We start from the raw sequence: 27,206 nt of genomic DNA on the forward strand, positions 1-27,206 counted from the left end.
CTGATAGAGAACATTAAATAGGGTAACAAAAGGTCCCAATTTCTCCCATCTGTGTCAATTACCTTTCTTAGCATACTTTTGAGAGTTTTGTTAAATCTTTCCACCAAACCATCAGTCTGAGGTGGATATACTGAGGTCCTTAGTTGTTTTATGCCAAACAACTTACACAATTCTTTTTTAACTCTGGACATAAATGTAGTTCCTTGGTCTGTCAAAATGTCCTTAGGTATCCCGACCCTGCAAAACATTAGCATGAGTTCTTTTGCTATGGACTTTGCAGAGCTGTTACGAAGGGGAACTGCCTCAGGATAGCGAATAGCATAATCAAGCACTACCAGTATATACTGATGTCCTCTAGCAGATTTAACCAGCAGACCCACCAAGTCCGTAGCAATTCTCTAAAAAGTCACATCAATTATAGGCAAGGGCACTAAAGGGTTACAATTGTTTTTAGCTGGAGCTGTAAGTTGACACTTAGGGCATGAAGCACAATAATCCTTGATGGTTACAAATATCTCTGGCCAATAAAACCTTCTAAGAACTCTCTCTATGATTTTCTCAACTCCCAAATGTCCCCCTAGAATGTGGTTATGTGCAAGATTTAATACAGTGTTTCTAAAAGTCTGGGGCACCAAAAGGTGTTTAACAATGTCTGTTCCTTTCTTTCCTACACAATATACCAAAGCATTACCTGCTTTGAAATAAGGATAGGGTAATACATTTTCTGGTTGTGTCACAACACTATTTATAAACCTGATATTTTTTCTTGCCTCTACCAATGTTGGATCCTCCCATTTGACTTGTTTAAAATTACCAGGACCACCAACCAGATCTATCAAATCATCAGTATTTTCTGAGCTAGTACTCAGTACTTCATTACTCTGAGAAGGTTGATCACCTACTAATACAGGCATAGGGCAATAAATCATATTTTTCTCCTTTCCAATGGAAACCCCTACCAAATCAGTTTCAGAGAAAGGAAATACATAACTATCGGTAGTTTTACATATTTCTGGAGATTCCCATAACTCCAGAAATTTTGGAAAATCTCTCCCTATCACCACCTCATAGGCTAAATTTGGTACTACACCCACATTATATTTTAATTTACCACATTGAGTCTCAATCTGTACCTCAGCTATAGAATATTCATGTTTATCTCCTTGAACACAGATAGTTCCCATGTTTTCCACAGAATGTAATACTGCATCAGGTACTATAGATTTAGCCACTAGTGTGACCATACTTCATGAATTAAGCAAAGCCCTAGACACTTTACCATTAACCTTCACAGTACACCAATAGGAATCATTAACAGAGCTGTTACAATTAGACAATAGTGAATGTGCAACATTACAGTCCATAAGTTCATCTTTATCACAGTCTCTGGCAATATGACCAACCTCATTACATTTAAAACATCTTACAGGTTGGTTATATTTAAATCTCCCCTTAATTCCGTGGGAAATGTCTCTGGTGTTTTGCATATACACCTGCTGCTCTCCTATCCCCTTTATCCCCTGAACAGTCTTACCAGTTCTTGTAAAGTTCTGGGACTTAGGTTTGTGGGGCTGATCCACTGAAGACTGTTGCAAAGTTTCTCCTGAAGCTATAAATCTTTCAACCAATACAATCAAATGGTCCACTGTTTGCGAATCACCTTGATTAACCCACCGCCGCAGGGAAGCAGGTAAACCACGCTGAAACCGGTCCATCACCAGTAGTTCCACTATTTTGGTAGCCAAATTAACCTCTGGTTGCAGCCACTTCCTGGCAAGGTGTATAAGGTCGAACATCTTGGATCTTTCAGCATTATGAGATGAAAACATCCAGGAATGGAATCTTTGTGCACGGACTGCCGAAGTCACCCCCAGGAATGCAAGGATTTACATTTTCAATTTCTCATAGTCACTGGCTTGTGCTGGCTCTAATCCTAGTAGGCCTTCTGAGGTTCACCACTAAGAAATGGCTCAAGTATACTCGCCCACTCAGCTGCCAGTCATTCTTCTCTTTCTGCTGTGCATTCAAATTCCAAAAGATACGCCTCAACATCATCAGCTGCTGTCATCTTTTGAAGATAATGACTATTCCGTATTACTCTGGAACCTTGGCTGTCACCAACATAATCAGAGTTCAGTTTTTCTGATATGGCTTGAACCTCTCGTTGCAGAGTTTGTGTAGCACATTGTTGCTCTTCCAGGGTCTTCCTGAATGTCACAGCATTTCAAAGTGCTTTGCAAGAATAATGTCCTTTTAAGTAGTTCACAGAATTTAACACACACACACCAGCTTCTCTAGCTGGGTAACCTCTCATAAACTCAGTCAGGCTTCTATTTAAACTCTCACAGCTTCTAATTAACCATACCTGTGATTAGCTGCTTAATCAAAAACCTGAACTGGACAGCTTCACAGCTGTCTGGGATAATGGCCCACCCTTCTCCCAATTATCCCAACCCCAGGGACCCAGAACACAGTTTACCAACTGCACAATCGAATATACACACTCTGTCCCTGTGGTTTTTAACTGAAAGGAGAAATACCATGTGTAATACTTGGTCTTACATATCTTCCATTTATAACAAGGCCTTGCTTTCTGTCACAATATATATACATATGTATTTATGAATAAATAGAACATATTCTGCTATGTGAAGAACATTGACATGTGAAATATTCATTAACTTCTATGGTGGAATAGGTTATCGCACATGCAATATTGTAATTTCGTCTTTTTATGCTCGTCGAGTTAGCGTGAGAGCTTTAGCTTTTTACTAAAAACTTGTAATACAGCTTTTTTATTATAATTTTATTTATGTTCCAAAATGGGCATATTGATATAGGTTATCACAACAACAATCGCGACATAGCTTATAACAGCGAATAGTACACATCAAAAAGAGATACAAAAATAAGCAATAAATTGGACTCTTATTTTCTCAATTCAACATCATTGAGATAGCATAACTGTTACCTAATGCATTGCATATAACCATCATGCTATATATGCACATTGAGGGTTGTTTTTTTCATGGAAGTAAAATAATACAGGGGAAATACTTAAAGAAACAAGACAAAAAAAGGGGAAGGTAGCCCCTCTCACTCCATCTCTCTATAACAAGATATCCACAGTGGGGGATATACACCTATCAGAGCTAGATCAGCAAAGCTCTTGGAGCTCAAAAAGGGTGATAATATATGTTTTTGAATAGAAAAGGGATAAGATTTAATGACTGGGGTCCATCCATATAAAATAATTTCGATTCTTTTTTATGTTGCTAAACGAGTGTGGAAAGATTCATATATAATTTACGATTGGATTTCTTTAAGAAGAAACGTAAATGCTGGAATCGTGTGGGACTTCAAATTTTTAACAATAAGGTATCTGGCTGTTAAAATAATAATGTTGAGGATATTCCTATATTAATTACATATTATTTTGTGTGCTTAGAAAGAAAGCCCCATCTAGAGAAAAATAGTTTGATAGTTTATAGCACTGATTAAACCAATAAAGGACTTTCTGCCAAAATTGATATTTTTGGACAGGACCAAAACATATGAATTATGTTAGCAGTGGGTGAGCGACATTGTGTAGAAGCAAATGATTGAGAGGGGTAGAATTGTGACATTTTAAGGGGAGATATATAGTAATTGTTGATAAGCTTGAAATAAGATTCCTTCCAACTCATCAGGATTGCACACCCATCTAAGGCTGTAAAGCTCTGTATAATATTTTCTATGTCTATGGAGGGAACAGAAACTGCCCAGATATTACATAGATTATTAAGTAATGGTAAGCTTTGTTTAGCCAGCATAATATCATACAGTAGAGAGATTAAAACATTACCATCTGCAAATTTATTGATACATGTATTAATCTCAGACCAATCGGCCAATGAGCTAGTTTCCCAGTTCCGGCTAGAAAACAAAGTGGCAAAGATGAAAATAAGCAAATATGTTATTTATGTGTAGATAAAATAGCTGAAAAAGAACTTCAGCCAACAGAATATGCCCATTTTGATGAATAAACTTAAGACCTTTTTCCTCCCATACTCTAAATACTTTTTGATGGATACCTGGGATAAAATCTAGATTACTGATTATGGGGAGAAATTTTGAATAGTCTGGTGCCACTTCTGCTTTAGAACAGAACTTATGCCATGCTATAATTACATTTTTAATAGAAATCACAGCGTGGACATTTTTAAGAGAACAATGTAGAATGACTTTTAATGAAAAGGGAGCGATAAGATGGCTTTCTAGATCAATAGAGGCAGAGTTATTAATATCTGTAATCCAATCTAAAGCAATTTTAGTCAACGTGGCAATGTTATATAACCTTAGATTGGGCAGAGCAAGTCCCGCTGAAATACGATTTTGCATTAATCTATTTAGAGAGATGCAGGATTTCTTACTGTCCCAGATGAATCTAGATTTCCACGAATATATCTTACGTATATCAGCATTTGAAATAAACAGCAGTACATTTTGAAGAGGGTATAATAGTCGAGGGAAAATAATCAATTTAATTAAATTCACTCGTGCAGAGATAGGTAAGGAAAAAGATGCTCACAACTCAAGATATGATTTAACCTTCTGGAGAAGAGGATAAAAATTTAAATTATACAATTTTTAGGGTTTTTATGAAGATATATACCCAGATATCTAAAGTGTCGACTACTTTAAAAGGAAGGTCCTGATGACTTGACCTGGCTTTAATGACCCAAATAAGTTCACTTTTCTCAAAGTTTATTTTATATCCTGAGAAGGAGCTTAATATAGAAAATAGATAAAGGATTAACGGGATTGTTTGAGGGGTATTATCCAGAAACAATAACAGGTCATCTGCATAGAGGAGAATTTTCAATCTATGAGTACCCATATGAATTCCTGTCAAATTGTCTCTAAGCCATATAGCCAATGGTTCCAGGGCAATATTGAACAGAAAGGGGAATCCCTGTAGGATTTTGGGAGAAAGTGTCCCATTAATGAGTAAATATGAAATCTGTTTATTATAAATCTTATGTTTAAAATGAGCAAATTGATCTTGGAATCCGAATTTTTCAAGAGCCTTAAATATATATTGCCACGTAATGGAATCAAGGGCTTTTTTTCTGCATCCACAGTAAGTAAAGCTGCTTCAGATATGTCAGGTTTCCTTTTAAATTTTTCTATATTCCAAGCATAATCTAAAAAGGACACAACCTTGCAGATGTTTTTGGAAGAATTCTTGGAGGCCATAAAGCCCGTCTTATCAGGATGTACAATTTTTTTGAGGCAAGAAGTAAGTCTAGATGCTATAATGGACGTAAAGATTTTATAATCAGTATTAAGCACCAAAATTGGTCTATATGCAGCTAATTCTTCCGCATCCTTACCTTTAAGGATCAGAGAGATATTGGCCGCTGAGAAGTAACTGGATATAGGGTTATTAGAGAGATAATATACATTGAATAATTTTTCTAAAGTGCCTTTAATTTCATCTGACAATATTTTGTAATATTCCACGTAGGGATGCACCGAAATTTCGGCCGCAGAAAGTTTCGGCCGAAAATAGCATTTTTTGTTATTTCGGTTTTCGGCAAAATTATTGTGTAGCATATTTTAAATTTGATGCCAGTCTAGAGCTGATGTTTGAGTTCATTACTTGACATACTGTTTTGCATATAATAATAGTTTTCTAGGACTATACTTTATTTTGAGAATTGGTAACAAAACAAAAACGGTTAAATCTGATTCTGTTACACAGAACTAAATAAAGAATAATACTAGCGATGCACCAAAATTTGGGCCGCCGAAAATGTGCAATTCCAATTTCGGCTCAAAGAGGACCAAAATGGCTAAAAATGTACAGCCCTCCCCTGTTCTATTGAGTTACATGTCTATCCTTAGCATAAGGTGAGCAGCACAGCACTGGCATGGTACACAGAGCACACACATAAGTACCATTACATGATGATATTTGAAACCAGGAGAGAAGGAAACCAAAGTTCTGAATAGTGAATACAAATATCAAAGGAGGATAAGTAACATGTTTATAGACACTTGATATTATCAGACACAGCCCTAAGCACACACAGTGAATATCTTTAAGCCTTATATACAGTGCTCATACATCAACCTCTTGTGCGTAGACATTCTATTCGCCTGAGGAAAATATGCGTGCACACTTTATAAGCATAAGCCCCAAGCTTGCACACAGTTGGTACAAATTAGCACCCACCAGACAGTGTATACAAAAAAGCACAGTAACTTTCTATAACCACCTTGCACGTAGGGTTGTAGCTAAGTCCAGTGGTCCTGGTGATAGGTGACAGACAGACTCCATTTGGGGCTCCTGACATATAATCTGACGGGTCAGTGTGAGACCCAAACCAGGAACTAGGCGGAGATACGATGAGAGACGATCAGGTGCAGCCACGCTCATCGCATGGATAACTACACCCAAAAACAAAACACATGTCCACCTCGTATTGTTGTCTGGCTATAACCACGCTCTCCCTTATAGAGCTCCAGTTTCACTGCAGATCACGCCCTACTGTAAAAGCGACCATGTCCATTTGTTGGCGCTTTCCCGCCTACAAGCTCTCTCAGCTACACACACACACACTGTAGTTAAAAAAGAAAAAAACAATTTCGGTTTCGTTTCGGTTTTCGGCCAGGATCATCCTGAATTTTTGGTATCGGTTTCAGTCCAGAATTTTCATTTCGGTGCATCCCTAATTCCACGGGTAGAAAATCTGGTCCTGCTGCTTTATTTAATTTAGCTTTTTCAATGGCTTTGATAATCTTTTCTCTGAAAATTGAAGAATTCAGAGATCTTAACTCTTCCTCCGTGATTTTGGCCAGCTTAACTTTCATCCAAAAGCTCTCAAGGTTGGTTAGATTAATATCTACCTTGTCATATAGTTTCTTATAAAATTTGTTAAAGGCACGACTAATGTCTTAAGTGTCAATATATCTATCATTACCCAACCTAATTGCTGAAATATAATTTCTACTCTTTCTATTCTTAACCAGTTTGGCTAAATATTTCGCAGAGCAACCATGAAAACCTCTGAACTGTATATTAAGCTTTAAGTCCTCTCCTTGGGATTTCTTTTTTAAAAAGACGTCCCGTTCTCTCCTTGCTTCACAGTATTTGTCCCAATTGTATCTGAAAGAATCATTATAATATCATCTGCAAGCATTTCTAACTTGATTTGCTAATTGTATTTCAAATGCCCTAGATTTCTTATTCCATGCATGGAGGTAAGATTTAATTTTGTCTCTTAAGACCGCCTTAGAAGATTCCCAAAACGTCTCTATTTTATTTAGATGAGCAATGTTAAATGTAGAAAAATCTTTCCATTTCTGTCATAACCAAGAGATAAATCTAGAATTATCTAACCAGAAACGTGGAAAAACAAAATTTTGACTTTTATCTTTAGTTCTAGCAAGTAAGGAAAAAGATAATAATCTAATGGCATGATCCGAAATCTGAATATCACTTATCTTTGCAGCTATTTTCAGAATAGACAGAGATTCTGATACCAAAAGCAAATCAATTCTTGAAAAGGTTTTATACGATTTGGACTCACAAGAGTAGACGCGGGCGTCAGGATTCTCAATCCTCCAAATATCTACCAATTTGAGTTTAAGACATAAACTATTAAAATATTTAGCAATTTTATTATATTTGCTTAATTTTTTTTTTTTGAGAATCTATCAAGTTCCGGGAAGAGAGACCCCCTAGGATGATGTTTTCCCCAATAAAAGGATATAACTTAATGTTAATGTTTTCCCAGAACATTGGGTTAAAATATTAGGCCCATATATATTACATAACGTGAATTTAATGTTATTAATCAGTATTTGTAAAATAATATATCTTGCTTTGAGGTCTAAGTCAATATTTATAATATTATAATCTTATTTTTTATATAAAAGAATAGCAACCCGTGATTTTCTATTGATACAGGAGGTCGCCACGACCTCTCCTACCCATTTCGTTTTCAGCTTTGCCACTTCTGTTTCCCTAAGGCGTGTCTCCTGTAAAAAAAACAACATTCGGCTTATGTTTGGCTAAGTGTTTGATTATAAGTTAGCGTTTCATTGGAGAAGTTATACCCCCAACATTCCATGAGAGGATATTAAAGTTTTTAATCAGAGCAGTGGTCATGACAAATCATACAATTAAAATTCTCCAAAAAGCGTATGAGAGAGGGGTGAGAGGGGAAGAAGAAAAAAAAAAGGGAAAAGGGGGGATCGACTAAATAATGAGAAAAAAACAACAGCAAAAAAGATTTTCATAGGGAGATCCCCATCTTGGGAAATCCATTTAGCATCTCTTGTAATGAAATAAAATCTAGATAACAATGTCATTAACATGTAACAAAAAAACATAGTAACATTTTGCGAGATCCCAAAACATAAATTATATCAGTGTACTCTACTTCGTGGAGATAAATTCCTGAACCTCCGTGGGGTTATTAAGTACCAGCCTATTACCATTCTCTTCTACAACACTTTTTGCAGGATATATTATTCTTGATTTTACACCTCTGTTAATAAGCTGAGTACAAAAAGGAGCCATCAGCTTCCTCTTAGCAGAGATTTCACTTGAAAAATCCTGAAACAGAAATATCTTATTATTTTCCAATGTAAACGCGTCAAATTTCTTATATAGTTTTAATAGTTCTACTTTATCTTGAAATCAGAGTAATTTACTAATGCACATTCTGCTTCTAGGTGTGCCATTTGGATTTGTTTTCCTAGGGCCAATCCTATGCGCCCTCTTTATTGCTAGTGGGAGCTCCTGGACAGGAAAGCCTAGGGCCTGTGGTTATAAGGTAGAGGTGAATATCAAAAGGTTATTATACTCTAAAGTTTCTGGGATCCCTACTATTCTGATGTTATTACGCCTAGAGCGATCCTCTAGGTCTTCTAGTCGGGTCTGCATGCTATTTATTTTATATTCCTGTCTTTGTAATCTATTATCTTGTGAATTAGCTAGATCTTCAAGATCTGAGATCCTATTTTCAGCCTCAATCAATCTATTTGCATATTGTCTAACTTCAGTTGATAATGAAGTAATTTCTAGCGATATACTAGATAGCTCTTTTTTAATTATGTCAAATTGAGGGGGGGGGGGAATCTGTCAATTGAGACATTAGAGGCTGGATATCTAAAATGGGGTTAGCTTGTTCAGCAATAGATTCTAAACTAACCTCTGTCGTTCTGGTTTTCTTATCTTTAACTTTTGCAGGCATTATGGGTGAATTTGGTTTCACCTGAGTGACAAATCTTTCCATGAAAACAAGTGTATAAAAACAAACAGAAAAAATCACAAAAGTAAAATTAAATGTGTATATGTGTGAACAGACAGGCATCCATTATGGTGTGGCGTGTATATATATATATATATATATATATATATATATATATATATATATATATATATATATATATATATATATATATATTATTAACCCAAAAATAGTGTTGTAACTAAATATATGTTTCAAATATCCCTTCCACTGTTGAAGGGTATTGAGCCTGACATTTGTATTACTAAAATATACAAAGTATTAAGCAACCAGAAACAGTAACTACGTTTTTTTGAAAATTAAACAGAGGAATCCGGCCACAATGACTAGTGAACTCTATCACAGGCCAACCTAAGAGTAAGAAAGAGACATCTAATAATACATCAGACACAGTGTATCTTCACAGGCCCAGGCTAGCCTCCATGCATACACTGGCTATAGGGCAGCCACATTTTACACTGGCAATTGCAAACAGGTTCAAGGCTTAAAGTGGACAACTACCTAATAAAACTGCAAATAATAATATTTCAATAATATGAAAAAAATAAAAAATAAATAAAAAAACAAACAAAAAAAGACATGCAGATCAAAGCAGAACTCTTCATGCAGTACCCAGACAGAATATAGGTCCGCAATGTAATGTGCGGTGAAACAAGCAGTTCGCCTAGTGTGTTTATTGTGGGAATCCACAACAGGGGCCCTCCTTCACTCCAAAATGGGACAAAATGATCCAAGATGATTTTAATGAATACTGTAAATATATGCAGGAGTATACACCATGTTAAACATAAGATGTGCTACATAAGTGTACGAAAAGTACCAAGCACAATGGAGATCTGTACTCCAAGGTAACACTATATTTTAGTTTCCCACATAAAACATAGTAAACATTATAATCCTTCCTGGAGGGGAGAAGACAAAGAACAACACAATCCTGGTTAACAATATGCACTGGTAGCAACTATAACTCCTCTTGCAAAGAATTTATAGGATACTGTTCAGCTTTTACAACAGCGCTGAAAGGGGTTAACTTGTGCTGAAATAGTATTTTTAAATCACTTGTGCAAAACATTTAGAATATATAGAAGATACTTGCAAGCCACATTGTGATGATCTGTTTATGGTGATCTGTCAGAGGTCCTGTTTAGGGGGACAATAGCTTGAATTTCTCCACCATACAGGTTTATGTAAGCAATGCCAGGAATTGCCGAGTTAACTGGCTCTCTGTGGGATAGCTGCTAACGTCTCTGTATCTTCCAATACCGTGAGGAGGGGAAGTGCATCCGGATCTCTCCGATCACCACCTATCCCAACCTACCAGCGGGGGTACAGACTGTGAGACTCTTGACTTAGCAATTGGCACTTTGCTCACACGTGCAGCCCACTGGTTCCGGTTGCAACAGCCCAGCCCCACGACAGGTATTTTCCCTTTGAGTCGCTTCTTGTGGTTTGGGTTGACTCGTCGATAGCGGTGTACACCACAGGCCACCAAATAAATTTGGGAACTTCCATAGCAATGGACTCCAAGTGCGCTCAATGCCCAAACCGGCTCTTGAGGATCGCGGGGGGAAGGGGCTAGTGGCGGGGGGAGATTGAGATGCTGCAAATGCTCACAGCGCCGCACCAGAGGATCACTACCAGCGCGAAAGCTCCGCCCCAACAGGAAGCTCCTCAGGAATCCAAAAAGCTTACTTCTAGCTCTGTTAACGCTTGAGCAGGAGTGTTAAATAGCGCTCCACTTGTAATCTGGCCTTAAGTACATTTTATAAGCACTGAGGTTATTCTCCACTGGGGTGCTTCCATGTTGAAATTTGCCTTTCATTGCATTCCAGTGCTGACGTGTTTGCATATATGTAGCAATTCTCCTTTAGATACCTGCAGTGTAACCTAAGTTTAAAAATGGCAGCACCCATGATTAGAGGGAGGTACATGGAATGTATTTATGTCCTTTTAAGTCTTAGACAGACAGATTTTCATTGGGATACTGGCTGGCATATGCTTGCTACTTATTGGTGATATTTTTATGCAGTCTTTTATTGCATCTTTCTGTTATTTCTTCCAGCAAATATTAGCTAATAGTTATTATGTCTCCAATCTTGTGTTGGCATGTTTATGTTCTTAACACATTACACCAGAACAAGGTAATTACTTCAACATCAAAAGCATTTTTTGTAAGTCATTTTTATAAGAATGATATTTAGCAAAAGATTGATATAGTAACCAAAGAAAACAAATAAAAACATTTAATAACAATTATTTTTTAAGAACAACAAATAATAAAATTGGCCATTATGAAAAAAAAAGTTAGGTTTGAGAACAATTTACAAATGCTAACGTTCTGTTAATCTAAACCCAAAATGTTGCCTTACAAATACTTTATAACTGAATATTTATTAATGTTAAAGGCACATTCAATTCAACATATAGGGGTCAATTTATTAAATAATACAAAGAGATAGCGGCGCTTACCAATGCTGGGGGTCCGTGTATATCGAGCAGCGTTGCTTCAGCGTGTCTCCGGCGTGAGCTCGATGAGCTCGATCAGCTGTTCACTACTTGCGGGAAAAGGGAGCCCAGCCGATGCACCTCCGTCCAGGGCACAAGAAATCTACAACAAAGTCACAAACTTCCGGGCTTCACTTACCTTTCCATTCCAGGTATACAGATGAGAGTGAAATGATTCAGAAGGGGTCACGTTATAAGATAAAAAAAGATTTATTAGTTGCTGAGACACATAAAAACAAAAATGAGCCTTAGCTCAAAACGGACATTCCAGGGTCACAGAACGGCAACTGCAGACATAATCAATCGCCTGAATGGACATTAGGGATGCATCTCCTGAATGCACAGATTTGAAATGTCTAGATACTGGTGTCAAGATGTCAGGGTCCTCAATATCTCTTGTATGTTCTAGGGCCCTGTCTCTGAGTAGTCGTTTAGTTTTACCTACATATTGAATCTGGCACCCCCTGCAGGTGAGTAGATAAATAACATAATTAGATTTACAGTTCAATTTGTATCTAATATCGTATACACATTTTGTTACTGTGGAGGTAAAGTTTGCACTCTCTGTTACATGGCTGCAGGTTTTACATCTCATAGGCAATATGATAGCGCCCTCAGATTTACCAAATGAAAGCACTCGAACATGGTTACCAAACAGACTAGGTTTTTACAAATGTGGGGCCCAGAGATGTAAAACCTGCAGCCATGTAACAGAGAGTGCAAACTTTACCTCCACAGTAACAAAATGTGTATACAATATTAGATACAAATTGAACTGTAAATCTAATTATGTTATTTATCTACTCACCTGCAGGGGGTGCAAGATTCAATATGTAGGTAAAACTAAACGACTACTCAGAGACAGGGCCCTAGAACATATAAGAGATATTGAGGACCCTGACATCTTGACACCAGTATCTAGACATTTCAAATCTGTGCACTCAGGAGATGCATCCCTCATGTCCATTCAGGCGATTGATTATGTTCCACCACATAAAAGAGGAGGGGGTAGGATACAAAAATTGGATTATAAAGACGTCCAATGGATTTTTTTGCTAAATACCAGATTCCCTTGGGTATAAACAAGGAAAGTGATGTAAATCTGTTTATTTAATGTAGTATTAAAATTAGTATATACTAAGATAAGTTTAAATCCAAAACCATAAATCTGTAATGTATAGTACATCATTCAAAGAAAATCAAAACAGTAAGATACAAGACAAACAATATATCACAGGGTATTATTATTTTTCCAGAATATATTTTTTCAGATTATTATTGCTTGAAAATATAAATAATGATTTAGTAATTGTAATTCATGTCTCCTTTATTCAGCCAAAGCACACTGATATAGTGGATTAAAATTTCTATTAGATCATACTCTGCATTTATACTGCACTATAGTGTTGCATATTTCTAAAAGGACATGAAGGGGTTAATTGTTTATTTTATAGTACTTGTTGTTTTGCTTTAAATAGAGGTCCCAGTGGCGGCAAAAACTCAGCAGTGATCAAGTGTGGTAGAACCGCACGAAACATGTCTGCAGTTGCCGTTCTGTGACCCTGGAATGTCCGTTTTGAGCTAAGGCTCATTTTTGTTTTTATGTGTCTCAGCAACTAATAAATCTTTTTTTTTTTTTATAAATCAAAGTTTTTTATTAAGGTATTTAGCAAAACAATATGGTTACTATAATGATACACACAACATTTTTGATATGCAATAGCCTGTACATATACAGCTTATAAGTAAACAATGTCACCAGATACAGACATCATCATATATGGTATATCCATGGTATATCCAAACTAAATGTTAAAACCCAACGAAACAGACTTGATATATATACCTAGTATTTCTGCTGGGTATTGATACCTATTTTTAAATTTTATATACAAATTTATAACATAACTCAACACTAGCACCTCCAAAACATGAATAGCTACCTAATAGTATAAAACTTTATAATGGCCCTTTATAAGCTATGACATACTCTTTTGTTATGGGAGGTGACACATTTTTGCAATCTTGTATGTGTAGGTGCGAGAATGCGGGTAAAAACCTCTGAGATATTCACCAGATTGGGTGAATAATAATAAAAATACAAGCATTCTGGACCGTACTGCAAACACCCCACTAAGTAACTTATTGGTATGTAGTTAGCAAAACAGAGATTAACAACCAAACAGGATGTCTGTTAAAATACCCTACCTAGTAAGTCTGGTCCGACTTACGTTTAAAGCATATAGTCACACTGGTTAGGCCTTAGGGTTCTCTATCGCTACCATTTTAATTCAGCATAGGACGCAAACATCTAAAGAGAGTCTTATAAGAAAAAATAGGGAAGGAAGATATATCGGCATCAAAGTTAAATACTTATAGTGTAATTAAACAAACCTTATCTGCAAACATACACAAAACACCAGCATCTCTGAACAAAATACAGAATCCTCATGAGAACAGGGAAACTTGACAATATGTATATTATATGTCATATATCTATGTGAACTAGCATCAATTACAGATTGGAGTTTAGAGTAGTTAGTATTACATCTTATGCTTTAGTAGTTGCTGAAGACTAAACACATTGGTCCCCAATGTCTCGGCCGCAGACAAAGGGGTTACAAAAATCTGAACATGAGACTCACTTGGAGGATATGGAATAACAGTGAGGAATATACTGGTATGCATAAGGTGAGCCAACAGGGCTTAGATAAATACAATAAGGTGTTTTAGTAAGTACCAGATTAGTAATGTTATGGATTAAAGCATCTCTACATTTATAAATATACCTTCTTCTCTGTAAATAAGCTAAGATATTTGCATGTAATGATCCCCCTTGATGGGCACTATCAGGTGTTAAACTGGAAGATTCCCTCTATTATATGAGGTCTCTCTTCCCACTTAAGGGTATGCTCATGCCCCTATGTTAACCTGAGATGAGAACCATTAATAATTAAATATTGCATATTAATTTGCCTCTAGTGTGAGAAGAAAACCATTAGGACATCTCTTGATTATTAACATGAACATCAAACATAGTGATCAACTATAGAGTGCTGAGAAGTAGTACTGCTTGATTTAGCAAACATATCAGATCTACATTTTCTGTTAAAATTAAGGCTACTACTTATGCAGAAACTAGAGAGTAAAGCTGCCTCTAATGAGTAGGGAAATCCAACAATGCTGAATAAATGACTGTAATCGATGCTCTTCTGGTGAAATATAACAGCAAACCTAATATTCAGCACTAACATAGATTACAGAGGCCGTGCTCTGACATCTAAAATATGAATAAAGCCCACCATTATGGGAAGAGGGACCCTTTATATATGTTTAATTTCACAGTCCAAGTTACCCAATCCCAGTTCGGGTGTCAATCTGAAGGACCACAAGACCCTGCCGCATGACAGATGATAAAGCGACAAAATCTACTGGATCGAGGTATGTTAGAAGGCTTGAGAATAAAGTCTCCAAAATTAGTGTCAACGCCTTCACATCGACTCCGGACTCTGAATATACCAGTAATTTGCTTTGGTAGGCTGGAAGTGTGTAATCCGGTGCTAGGTGACCAGCCCCAGCTATAAGTTCAATGGCGATGACTGTGTCGTCTGGATCCTCCACTTTAGTCTCCTGGGCAGACTCGTCAAATGCCGATAGCAGCCCGCGATCCTGCACACTGCAGGTTTCTGAGTATGTTTTTGCCGATGGCTCGCATATTTGCGATAGAATGTTTGCACAGATCTCATTGAGGAAGTTTTTTATTTCACTGAAGTGGTCATCCAGCACTTGGTGCATGCGTGACTCCCATCGAGCTAGCAAGAGCATGATCGGGAGTGGGCTACGTTAATTAGTACTACCAATCATTGCAAGCAGGAAAAATTGCAGTATGTTTTAGATCAGTGAGGTGAATGACCACAGTCCCAGAACGACCTCATTACCCGGAGGCCCGGGGGGGGGGGGGGGGTTCCATAAAGTCGCGTCCGATCTCTTTCATAGGCCTCAGTTGCGCAGATCAGAGTTTGGAGCTATGGTTTGAGCGATCTACTTCTCATTAGTATCTCTGGGTTATGCTGATGCCAGGGATAATCTTTTGTAGCTAGATGCAGGATAAACTTTATAATATAGAGTAGATTGAAGTATTATTCTCAGGAGCTTCAAAATATACATCCGATCATGTCTGCGCCTAGCCACGCCCCCATAAATCTTTTTTTTATCTTATAACGTGACCCCTTCTGAATCATTTCACTCTCATCTGTATACCTGGAATGGAAAGGTATGTGAAGCCTGGAAGTTTGTGACTTTGTTGTCAATTTATTAAAGTCTGGCGGACATGATACGCTGTAGTGTATCATGTCCGCCAGACATCGCTGAATGCGGACAGCATATGCTGTTCGTATTCAGCATTGCACAAGCAGTTCTAGTGAACTGCTTGGGCAATACCGCCCCCTGCAGATTTGTGGCCAATCGGCCGCTAGCAGGGGGTGTCAATTAGCCTGATTGTATAGGATCGGGAGGATTGCTGTACGCAGCCTCAAAGGTGGCATATGAGTTAAGAAGCAGCGGTCTTTAGACCACTGCTTCTTAACTCCTGTTTCAGGCGAGCCTAAAGGCTTGCATGGAAACAGGGTGAATTGGCCCAATTCGGCCAATAATAAATTGACCCCTTAATATCTTTATAAAATGTTTAGTTAAGACAATTAAAATAAGATTGTGCTGTACGGTCATTATTTATTTTACCTGCGTTTGCAGTAATATCTCTAACAATTGTGCTTGTATCACTACTTCCTGGGAGTCCTGATCCTGAGCGCCTTCATCATATGTAAATATGGTGAAATTGATCTGATCCGGCAACATTTGCATTTTGCCATAATTAACAACACAAAAAGAGACTAGGAATATATATCATTCAATCAAAGCTTCCAAGAGGTGTATTCCTCAAAAGCTCTTGATTTACAATACCTTGTAAACTATTCTAACAACACAATTTTTTTTAATTACTTTTTAAAATATTATATTGCAATACAGAGTGCAATTGCTGATCTATACTGTAAGTTTAAGGTTTCTCTAAAACTTAAATGATTGAAAAGCCATTTAGCATGGTATATCTTATTCTTGAGGCTTTTTACTGTTTATTTTTAAAATTAAGTGGAAATCATATAGATGCTAAATTCACATTCCTGTTGTCTTGCTAAATAATAAAATATCAGTCTAAATATTTTTTAAAATAACATTTGTTTTTGCTGCAATTGTTTTTCATTAGCCAAACTCTATCCACCCCATTGCATTATTTAGAGAAGCCAACATGCCTAGCCCAGACAATTATGTTATCATAATATCATTTGTTTTAATGTGTTATCTGCTAAAGCCAAATAGGGGAAGATATATAACTGGGTTAGTCTTTAGAACTCTGCATTTTCAGCTCTGAGAATAAGAAGATCTATTTTTTTTAAGAGCAAAATAACATGAAAAGGGGGGAAAATAAGTAATGAACACATATTGCAACTTTTATTTTTTATATGCATAACTAAACATTTTGTATTAAAATCTCAAGTTGTTTACTGTACCTTTAAGTGTTTAGGACTGCATCGTATTTTCCAGCTGTGTAATCAATCCATTATAATTGAAAACATGGAACTCATAATTGTACTCATGTTAGTTGCTAAACAACTCTTTAAAATTTTTGTAAATAATAATAACAATTGAGAAAATATTCCATTTGGTGAAAGTATTTTCCCTTCTGATCTCTTCCATTTTTTGAATTATATTTGTGATGTTTGGTTCAGTGATAGATGATAGATACTTTGTAAAATACTGATGATTATTTGACACGTTATATTTAGACACTTTGTGCCAGAATACAAGTGGAGCGCTAAAGCAATAGTTGCGCTCCACTTGCGCTCCACTTTGTAACACCAGTGCACGCTAATGTGCGCTGGTATTACAAGTTTACAGCAATGCGAACAAGAGCTCACCGACGGCATCAGAACCTTGCGCAGCAAAGAGGTAAGTAGTGCAGTTAGTAAATATATGTATTTGACTATATACATATATATTTATGTGTTTATATGTGTATATAAGCATATACATATATATTTACTGGGAGCACACAGTTCCCATAGGCTGCAATAAAAAGACACTTTTCAGTGCCGTTTTTTTCTAACACTCCACTCCCACCAACTTTAAAGCTGCAAAACTACCTAGTGCAGTTTTTTTTATTTAAAAAAAAGCTATATTTTTTTAAATGAAAAACTATAATGCCCTCTATTTTGAGAGCATTTGGGGCACTTTTAGAATATTAACCAGAGATTGGATCGCTGGTTAATTTTCGGAGTGCTAATTGCTACCGCTCACTTGTAATGGGTGGTTAATTATTGTGCTCCACTTGTAATCTAGTCCTTTGAATTTAGGAATAGTCCAATTTCAATGTATTATAATTAATTTATTATTGTTTTTTAATGAAGCATACAAAAGTTTTTTTATCATTTTTTTTAACATCAATTTTTAAGGATGTCTGGAAAAAAAGTTTATTCTTTTACACAACAGTTTTATGTAGGCTTTCATAAAAAATGCCAAAAATACATAATCTAAAAGGTGAAGCTTTTTAAACTCTACTTTATAGTCTGAAACGTTTTTTTTATTTTTTTTTATTAAAATACACTAAAAATTTGCATGTCGAATTATACCTATAATTTAGCTAAAAACCAAATAAAAATCTTAATAAAAGTTTTGTAAAACAGGATATTTTATGTATAGATTGTGAAATTTCTACAAGTTCTCATATACTGTAGTTGGTTTTTGAATAAGGAGTTTATATTTTATGTATTATAGGATGTGTGAAGAACATCTATATTAACCCACTGAAGCAAGTATTTTGTCTCAATATATTAGGGATTAACAGCATTGTTTTTCTATTATTGTTTCACTTACAGATATAGATGAATGCAGTACAGGACAGAACAACTGCACCAGAGGATTGATGTGCATTAATACAGGAGGTGGCTTTCAGTGTGTCTTTCCTGAGTGCCCTAAATCCACTGGGAATATCAGTTATGTGAAAACATCACCCATGTAAGTACCGCCATTAAAGCTAAATGCTAGGCTACTCCCCACCTTAAGTTTGTTGTGTGTTTTTTTTTTTTTTTTTTTTTTAAAGGGACAAATGACGTGAAAATTAAACATTCTGATTCAGGTAGTGACTAATAAAAAAAAAAAAATCCTTTTTTCTTAGAGCCTTTTCTGTGAGAACATTCTCAGTTAAAGGGACAATATAAACCAATTTTAATTTAACTGCATGTAATAGACACTACTATAAAGAAGAATATGCACAGATACTGATATCAGAATCCAGTATAAAACCTTTTAAAAACTTACTTAGAAGCTCCCAATTTAGTACTGTTGATGAGGTTAGGCTGGGACACCCACGGATATGGGCTGAGAGCAGACCCTCCCCTTCATATGAAAAGACCCTTTATACAAACAGAAGCAATCTGAAGTCTCTATAAATAGGTATAAATCTAAAACAAATACTGTTACTGCAAGCCATATACTCTAGCAAGACATATACTGATTTGATTTTAACAACATTTTAAAGTATAAAATCAGTTAAAGGGATAGTAAACACCATGGGTAGATTTACCAATGTCTGTCTGAAATGATACGCTGTAGCGTATCATGTTCAACAGACATCGCTGAATGCTGACAGCATACGCTGTCGGCATTTATCATTACACAAGCAGTTCACCAGAATTGCACATCACGGGGCTGTGTGAACTCACCCTATCAGCTGGGCAGCAACGGACTCTCCCCCCCACGTCACGCTCTGCAGCGGCCTAGTTTCTTTCACTCCCAGTTCACCAGAACTGCTTGTGCAATGCCACCCCCTGCAGATTTGGCCGCTAGCAGGGGTGTCAATCCTATAGGATCGGGCTGATTGAAGACCGCAGCCTCAGAGGCAGCGGACAAGTTATGGAGCAGCGGCCCTTGTTAAATCTACACCCCAAAATTTTATTGTTTCAAAATATAGATAATCCCTTTATTTACCATTCCCCAGTTTTGCATAACCAACACTGTTATAGAAATACACTTTTTACCTCTGTAATTACCCTGTATCTAAGTTTCTGCTGACTGCCTCCTTATCTCAGATCTTTTGACAGACTTGAATTTCAGGCAATTAGTGCTGACTCTTAAATAACTTCAGGTGCATGAGCACAGTGTTATCTATATGAAACACATGCACCAACGCCCTCTAGCTGTGAAAAAACTGTCAAATGCAGAGGCGGCCTTCAAGGGATAAGAAATTAGCATATGAGCCTACCTATGTTTAGCTTTCAACTAAGAATAACAATTGAATACTTGAGGATAAAAGTAAATTAAAAAGTTGTTTAAAATTACATGCCCTATCTGAATCATAAAAGTTTTATTTGGACTTTACTATCCCTTTAAACTGACTAGAAATGTTGTCAGTTTAACTGATTTTATCCTTTAAAATGTTGTTAAAAGAATTTCAGACAGTCTAACAACGCATATACTGATTTTAGATTCGCAAGAAGACGAGGAGGAAGATTTTACCCTTTAAAATGTTTTTAAAATAATTTTATTGAAATATTATCTGCACAGAAGAGAGCACAGTTACATCTTCTGGATGTACCACAATATGCAGAGCCTTGTCACCGATGTGGTAGTGTTATGCAAGAACACAGAAAATGTGACATAGCTGGGGAATACAGACCAGTACTTCGATTTAGTCGTAGAGGGTGCCAAACTTCACTTTTTTTATTTTTCCTTTATACAGATATAAACCGAGAATTACATTGCAATCTCAAATTGTGCAAAATTTCAGAACTGGTGTGCTTTTTTTGTCATGGAAATACCCATGAACACAACAGTGACTCTTACAGTAAAGTTTTACAATGCTGTAACTGATTGGTTTAATATGTGCTGAGAGGTGTGTGTAGCCATCGTTTCTCATCGTGCACGAGGTAAGATGGTTGGCACAGATGATAACCCCATCCAAATTAATCATGGAAGAATGCTAAATAATGCTCCTCTTTCCGAAGATATGGATGCAGATTTAGAAAACAGAAACCATGGACGTAGAATTGATGGGTCTTGGGTTTTTGGTCTCAAGTAAGGCTCTGATTGTCGATATTTTTATGTGCACCGGCGTGACAGAAACACTCTTATACCAATCATTCAGCGGGAATGCAAAATAGTTTCAGTTATTCATTCCGACGAGTGGCCAGCAAATGCTACGTTTCCCTAACATATTTGCTGCCCATGGTTTAGAAAGCCAGAGTAGGTTTACTCTGTTCTTTCTCTTCTACAGGTCTCTGTGAGGAGATGTGTCCTCTCATGCCTTGTAAGCTGTCCTCCTGCCAGATGGCCAGACTGCAGGTAAGTGCTTTTTTCTTCGAGGTTAGGAGACTTGCACTTAGAAAAGTTTTAATCCAGTTTATATTGGGACTTTATAATACTTGGGGAAGGATTTTTGTGGCAGTTGCAGGCACTTCTAATATGTGTGAGACTTGTTGAGTTTGACTCCTGATATGGGAGTCTTCCCCAGAGGCTGTGTTTTTTTCTAACACTTTCATTTTATCCTTCCTTTCAGTGTCAAGCTGTAGTTTTTATCTCTCTAATTCCCAGTGTATTATAGTGGGATACAACCTGTTTGGGGAGTGACTGGTAACCTCTGAGTGAGTTTTTTTATTTTAATGCCTATGGTACGAGGGAGTCGCCTCCTCTTATCCTGGGTATCAGTCGTTTATATCGGCTTAAATAGACATAGGTAGGATTAAGATGAATCAGGATTTTATAGTACAAATCCGAATTTTAAATATGAGTTGATGTCATTTGTATTAAAAAATAAATAAAACAAAATTGGTGCCGGTGGTTAAAATGAGCGCACTGTTAATTGTGCATTTAATTTTTCTTACTGATCCGTGTCTCCTCCTCCTTCTTTGGCCGAGAATGGAGCTGCACCATTTGCAGCTGTTTTTACCTAACCAATATCGTTTCCCCGCCTCCTTAGCTTGAGAACGGAGCGGTGTGTTTTCCCGCTGTCTCTGAGTCAAGAGACCAGGTTTTTTTTTTTTTTAATAATAATAATTTTTATTAATTTTCACAGATTTAGGAGAAACAATGGGGGACTCGCAGGACCCCAACACAAACACCACATTCCAGTCTTAAATATCCAGTAAAGATACGGACCAAACAGTCCTAAGATAAATAAGTAGTATACAAAGAAACAAGAAAGAGGTTGGTCACCATAAGTACAGAGATGAATGCAAACACAAAATTGGACAATAATGGGAGACCAAAGGGTAGTTAATACAACACCTTAATTGACATGTATCAGGGAGATAATGGGGGAGAGGGGGGAGGGGAGCATGATTGTGAGGAGGGGTGGGGTGGGGAAATCACCTACTTAGGGGCAAAGTCTATAATATGAGAGTTATGAGTTATCTAATGGGGAGCGGGCGCAAAGTCTTGTGTTGTGGCAGATGGGCTCCAGGAGGTTTCATATTTGTCTTTCCAGTCATCCCAAATCATTTCAAACAAGTCAGATTTATTTAAGTCAAGGTATATGGACTTTTCCATATTGTATAGGAAAGCCATGGTGTTCACTATCTCATTCCACTTCGGGGGGCAATCTCTTTTCCAGGTTCTAGCTAAGTTAGTTTTAATAGAGGCTAACATGTATATACTGAAAATGCTTTGGTGCTTGGGTAAGTCGTGTAGGTCTAAGTGTAGCAATGCTGTGGCTGAGCCAACGGAACCCTGATACCATGTTCAGTAAGAGTGCGATGCCCCTTTACCCAAAGAGGTTTGATTTTAGGGCATTTCCACCAAACATGGAGCATGCTGCCCTGGAGACCACAATTCCTCCAACATAGGGGCGAAGCTCCTGGAAACATCTTGGACAAATGGAAGGGACCAAATACCATTGAGAGATAACCTTATAGTAAGTTTCAAACATTGTAACACAATGAAGGGTTTTCTTTGTCAGAAGGATGGCCTTTTGCCAAGAATCTACAGATACTTGAGCATGCAACAAAGTGTCCCACCTCGTCAGATGCGGGGCAATTTCAGGCTGGACTGATCCGTCTAGTATTCTATAATGAGTTGATAAAGGTTTGACAAGTCTGCGCCCTGCCCGCTAAATAGTCTCCCACGGGGTGAGTTGCCGAGAGGAGACAGGGAGGAAACCCCAGCTCTTCAAGAAGCTTTTAACCCTGAGGGGCCTCAAAAAAAAGAAGCGGAGGAATAGCTGTAAGAGGTTCCATTTGTGCCAAGTCTATGAATCCATCTGGCTGCGAAGCAGACCAGAAGTCCGAGACCCGCTTAATCCCCAGTTGAGCCCAGATATTAGGATGAGTTTCTATCAGCCCAGTGAAGAGACCAGCTATCAATGTAATAGGAGAAGGGTGAGGGGCAATTAATTGGCAATGCCGAATCCTATCCCAGACATGTAGGCATTCTAGGATAACCATATTACTGATTCCCAAATTTCTGCGGCTATGTGGTGGGGTCCAGATTACATCCTTTAAAAGGACACTATAGGGCAGTGAGGCATGTTCAATTTCCCGTAATCTGTCGCAAGACTGGAGTACTCTCCATTTGGAGATGTGTGTGAGCATAGCACCCTCATAGTATTTTACCACTAAGGATGATGCTAGACCTCCCAAATGAATAGGGAATTTTAGTTTTTTTTGCGAAATTCGGGGAGTCTTCCCCTGCCAGATGAACTTTGATATCTTGCTCTGAAACTGTAAGAGAAGTTGCATAGGAACTCTGATTGGGAGGCATCTGAACAGGTAGGTAAGTTTAGGAAGGAAAAACATTTTAATGGAGGCGATGCGCCCCATCCACAAAATAGATTTATGGTCCCAGGTATTTTTTAGGTTACGCAGTTCTGACAGCAAGGGAAGATAATTATCTTTAACCATTTGTGTAGCACTATTGGATATCTTCACTCCCAAATGAGAAACCTTCTCATGCGTCCACTTAAAATTGAAGCGCTCCTTTAGGTTAAGGATGCAATTGTGTGAGTATCCCCATGACCAGGTATTTTTTAACGGATCCTTTATTGTTTATGTGTAGGTTATTTCTTCTTCATCTGAGGAAGAAGATTTGCATGCGGCACAGTTCTGTTTATTTGCTTAGAGATCTTGTAAAGACGATCTTTCTTTTTAAAGTGACAGTGCATGATTATTAGAGCAATTATTTCTCTCAGCGAGTAAGGCTCTAAATTTTCAAACTTTTATTTCTGAGACCGTAGATCTCAGCTTGTGAACCACTATGTCTAATTCTAATAAATTATGTTAAGTGAGAGCATTTTTCATGATCTAGGAACAGGGGTCTGTTCGTGTGAATAAATGCTTATCGTGTCCTGAGGCTAACATTTTTTTTCTGAGCAATTTTGTCCCTCTTATTTCTAATAAGATTTTAATAAATAAAGATGTTCTTTTTGTTTTATGCCTCATGTCTCTTAGGATGTCGCTATTTAGGCATTGCCACAGCTTCTCCTCAAATGTCCCAAGCCTTAATGGCTACACATATAGTGCCCTGTATTTCCTCTCAGTCTCCTGGAGGAGTTTATTTGCCAGCAGATTTTGATGCGCAGGTATCTTCGATGGTATCTGTGGAATTATCTGCTTTTCCTATGATCAAAGGGAAAACGCATGAGGAAAATTAGAGATTCAGATAGTAAGGTTTCTGTTCCATCGCCTGCTACACAGATTGCCCTCCTTCATTAGTCTGATGAGAAGGATACGTTGGTAGCCTCTGAGTGTGAAATCTCAGATTCGGACAGTATAATTCCTGCATCTGATGCTGAAGTAGTATCCTTCAGATTTAAGCTTGAACACCTTTGGGTATTACTAGGAGGTTTTGGCTACTTTGGACAACTCTGACACGCCTGTCGTTGTCAACCCTAAGAGATATAGTAAACTTAATAGTTACTACAATGTTCCTTCCTCTGTGGAAGTTTTTCCTGTTCCAGACCGTGCAAGGAGATTTTTTTTCATATGAATGGGTGAAGTCATGGGATTCCTTTTTCCCTGTCTCCCGTCTTTAAAAAGATGTTTCCTGTCGCTGTCTCCATTAAATTTCACTGAGCACAGTGCCTAAAGTAGAAGGAGCCATTTCTACTCTGGCTAAGAGAACTACAATCCCTATAGAAGATAGCTACTCTTTTAAGGATCCATGGATGAAGCTGGAGGCTTACTTGAAGTTTGTATGCCACTGTGTCAAGTGCGGCATTTTTTGGTGCGACGTCTTGATTCAATTTGGCAGAGACTCCTTTGTAGGAGATCCAGGACAGAATCAAGGCTCTTAAGTTAGCCATTTCTTTTGTTTTTGATTCTACTATGCAGTGGATTTTTCCTTTACGTCCAAGCTTATGGCGCTTCCTTACAAGGATAAGACCTTGTTTAGTCCTGGTCTGGCAGAAATATTTCTGTTTTTAAGGGTGGAAAAGGGTCTTTTCTACCACAAGACAAGATGATTAGACCTAAAGGACGTCAGACTAGAAACCAGCAGCTGAGTCTATATCAGCATGAAGGGGTTGGCCCCGATACGGGATCGGATCAAGTGGGGGGCTGAATTTCTCTATTTTATTCAAGCTTGGATACGAGATGTTCCAGACCCTTGGGCGGTGGACATAGTATCTCAGGGTTACAATTTAGAATTCAAGACCTTTCCTCCCAGGGGCAGATTCTACTTCTCAAGATTATCTGCAAACCAGATAAAAAGAGAGGCATTCTTGAAATGTGTTTGAGATCTTTACTCCCTGGGCCTAGGTTTCTATTCCAATCTGTTTGTGGTTCCCAAATAAGAGGGAACTTTACGACTTATTCTAGAACTTCAAGATGGAAACTATTCATTCCATTCTTCCCTTAGTCTAAGAGGGTCACTTCATGAGAACCATAGACCTGAAGGATGCGTATCTTCATGTTCCCATTCACAGGGATCATCACAAGTTCCTGAGAGTCACCTTTCTAGTAAACACTTTCAGTTTGTGGCTCTTCCGTTTGGCCTTGCCACAGCTCCCAGAATTTTCTCAAAGGTTCTGGGCATCCTCTTGGCAGTGATCAGGGCTCAGGGAATTGCTGTAGCGCCATACCTGGATGACATATTGGTTCAGGCACCATCTTTTCAACAAGCAAACTCTCATACAGAGATTTTGTTGTCTTTTCTATGTTCCCATGGATGGAAAGTGAATCTGGAAAAGAGTTACCTTTTTCCAGCTGCAAGGGTAGTTTTCTTAGGGACCATAATAAATTTCTTATCTATGAAAATATTTCTGTCAGAGGTCAGAAAATCCAAAATGATTTCCTCTTGCCTCTCTCTGTAGTCTGCGGCTGCCATGGACATCATTCCCTTTGTTCGATTCCATTTGAGAGCTCTGCAGTTATGCATGCTCAATTGAATGGGGACTATGCGGATCTATCTCAGAGGATAGATCTAGATCAGTCGACAAAAGACTCTCTCCCGTGGTGGTTTTCTCAGGAGCATCTGTCTTAGGGCACATGCTTCTGGAGATCTTTCTGGGTGATTGTGACCACGGATGCCAGCCTGATGGGTTGGGGAGCAGTCTGAAACTCGTTATAGGTGCAAGGACTATGGACTTGGGAGGAGTCGGCTCACCCCATAAAGATCTTGGAGTTGAGAGCGATTTACAATGCTCTGATGGCTTGGCCTCAGTTGTCCTTTGCCTGGTTTGTCAGGTTCCAATCGGACAATATTACCTCAGTGACTTACATCAACCACCAGGGAGGAACTCTAAGTTCCTTAGCCATGATGGAGGTGGCTTGGATTGTTCAGTGGGAGGAAGCTCACAATTGCTGTCTGCCAACCACATTCCAGGGGTGGACAACTGGGAAGCGGACTTCCTGAGCAGACAGACATTTCATCCCAGACTCTCCATCCGGAGGTGTTCTCCAGGTTAACCCTCAAATAGGGGTGCCGGAGTTGAATCTGATGGCACCTCGGCAGAATGCCAAGCTTTCAAGATACGGTTCACAGATAAGAGATCCGCATGCTGCCCTGATAGATGATCTGACGGTTCCTTGGGATTTCAGTATAGCATATCTGCTTCCTCCATTTGCTCTTCTTCCACGTGTAATTGCTCGTATCAAACAGGAGAGAGCATAGGTAATTCTAATAGCTCCTGCGTTTCCTCGCAGGATCTGATATGCAGACCTAGTGGAGATGTCATCTCTTCCACCTTAAAGGTTGCCTCTGAGGAAGGACCTTCTAACTCAGGGTCTTTTCCTTTATTCAAATCTTATTTCTCTGAAGCTGACTGCTTGGAGATTAAACGCTTAGTTTTTCATAAGCATGGAATTTCTGAGTCGGTCATTGAGACCATGATTCAGGCTCATAAGCCTGTTGCTA

The 27,206-nt window shown here is 37.9% G+C and overlaps 1 protein-coding gene across 1 annotated transcript in view; it reads left to right on the top strand.

The window, feature by feature from the left end:
- The window catches only part of FBLN7 (fibulin 7), a 330,654-nt gene that overhangs the window by 297,189 nt on the left and 6,259 nt on the right, over positions 1-27,206 (top strand). The window contains exon 7 of the mRNA XM_053711966.1: positions 18,740-18,878. Within this exon, the coding sequence (XP_053567941.1) occupies positions 18,740-18,878 (139 nt within the window). The remainder of the gene's footprint in view (positions 1-18,739; positions 18,879-27,206) is intronic.

The sequence above is a fragment of the Bombina bombina genome, chromosome 4, assembly GCF_027579735.1.
Source record: "Bombina bombina isolate aBomBom1 chromosome 4, aBomBom1.pri, whole genome shotgun sequence".
NCBI lineage: Eukaryota > Metazoa > Chordata > Amphibia > Anura > Bombinatoridae > Bombina > Bombina bombina.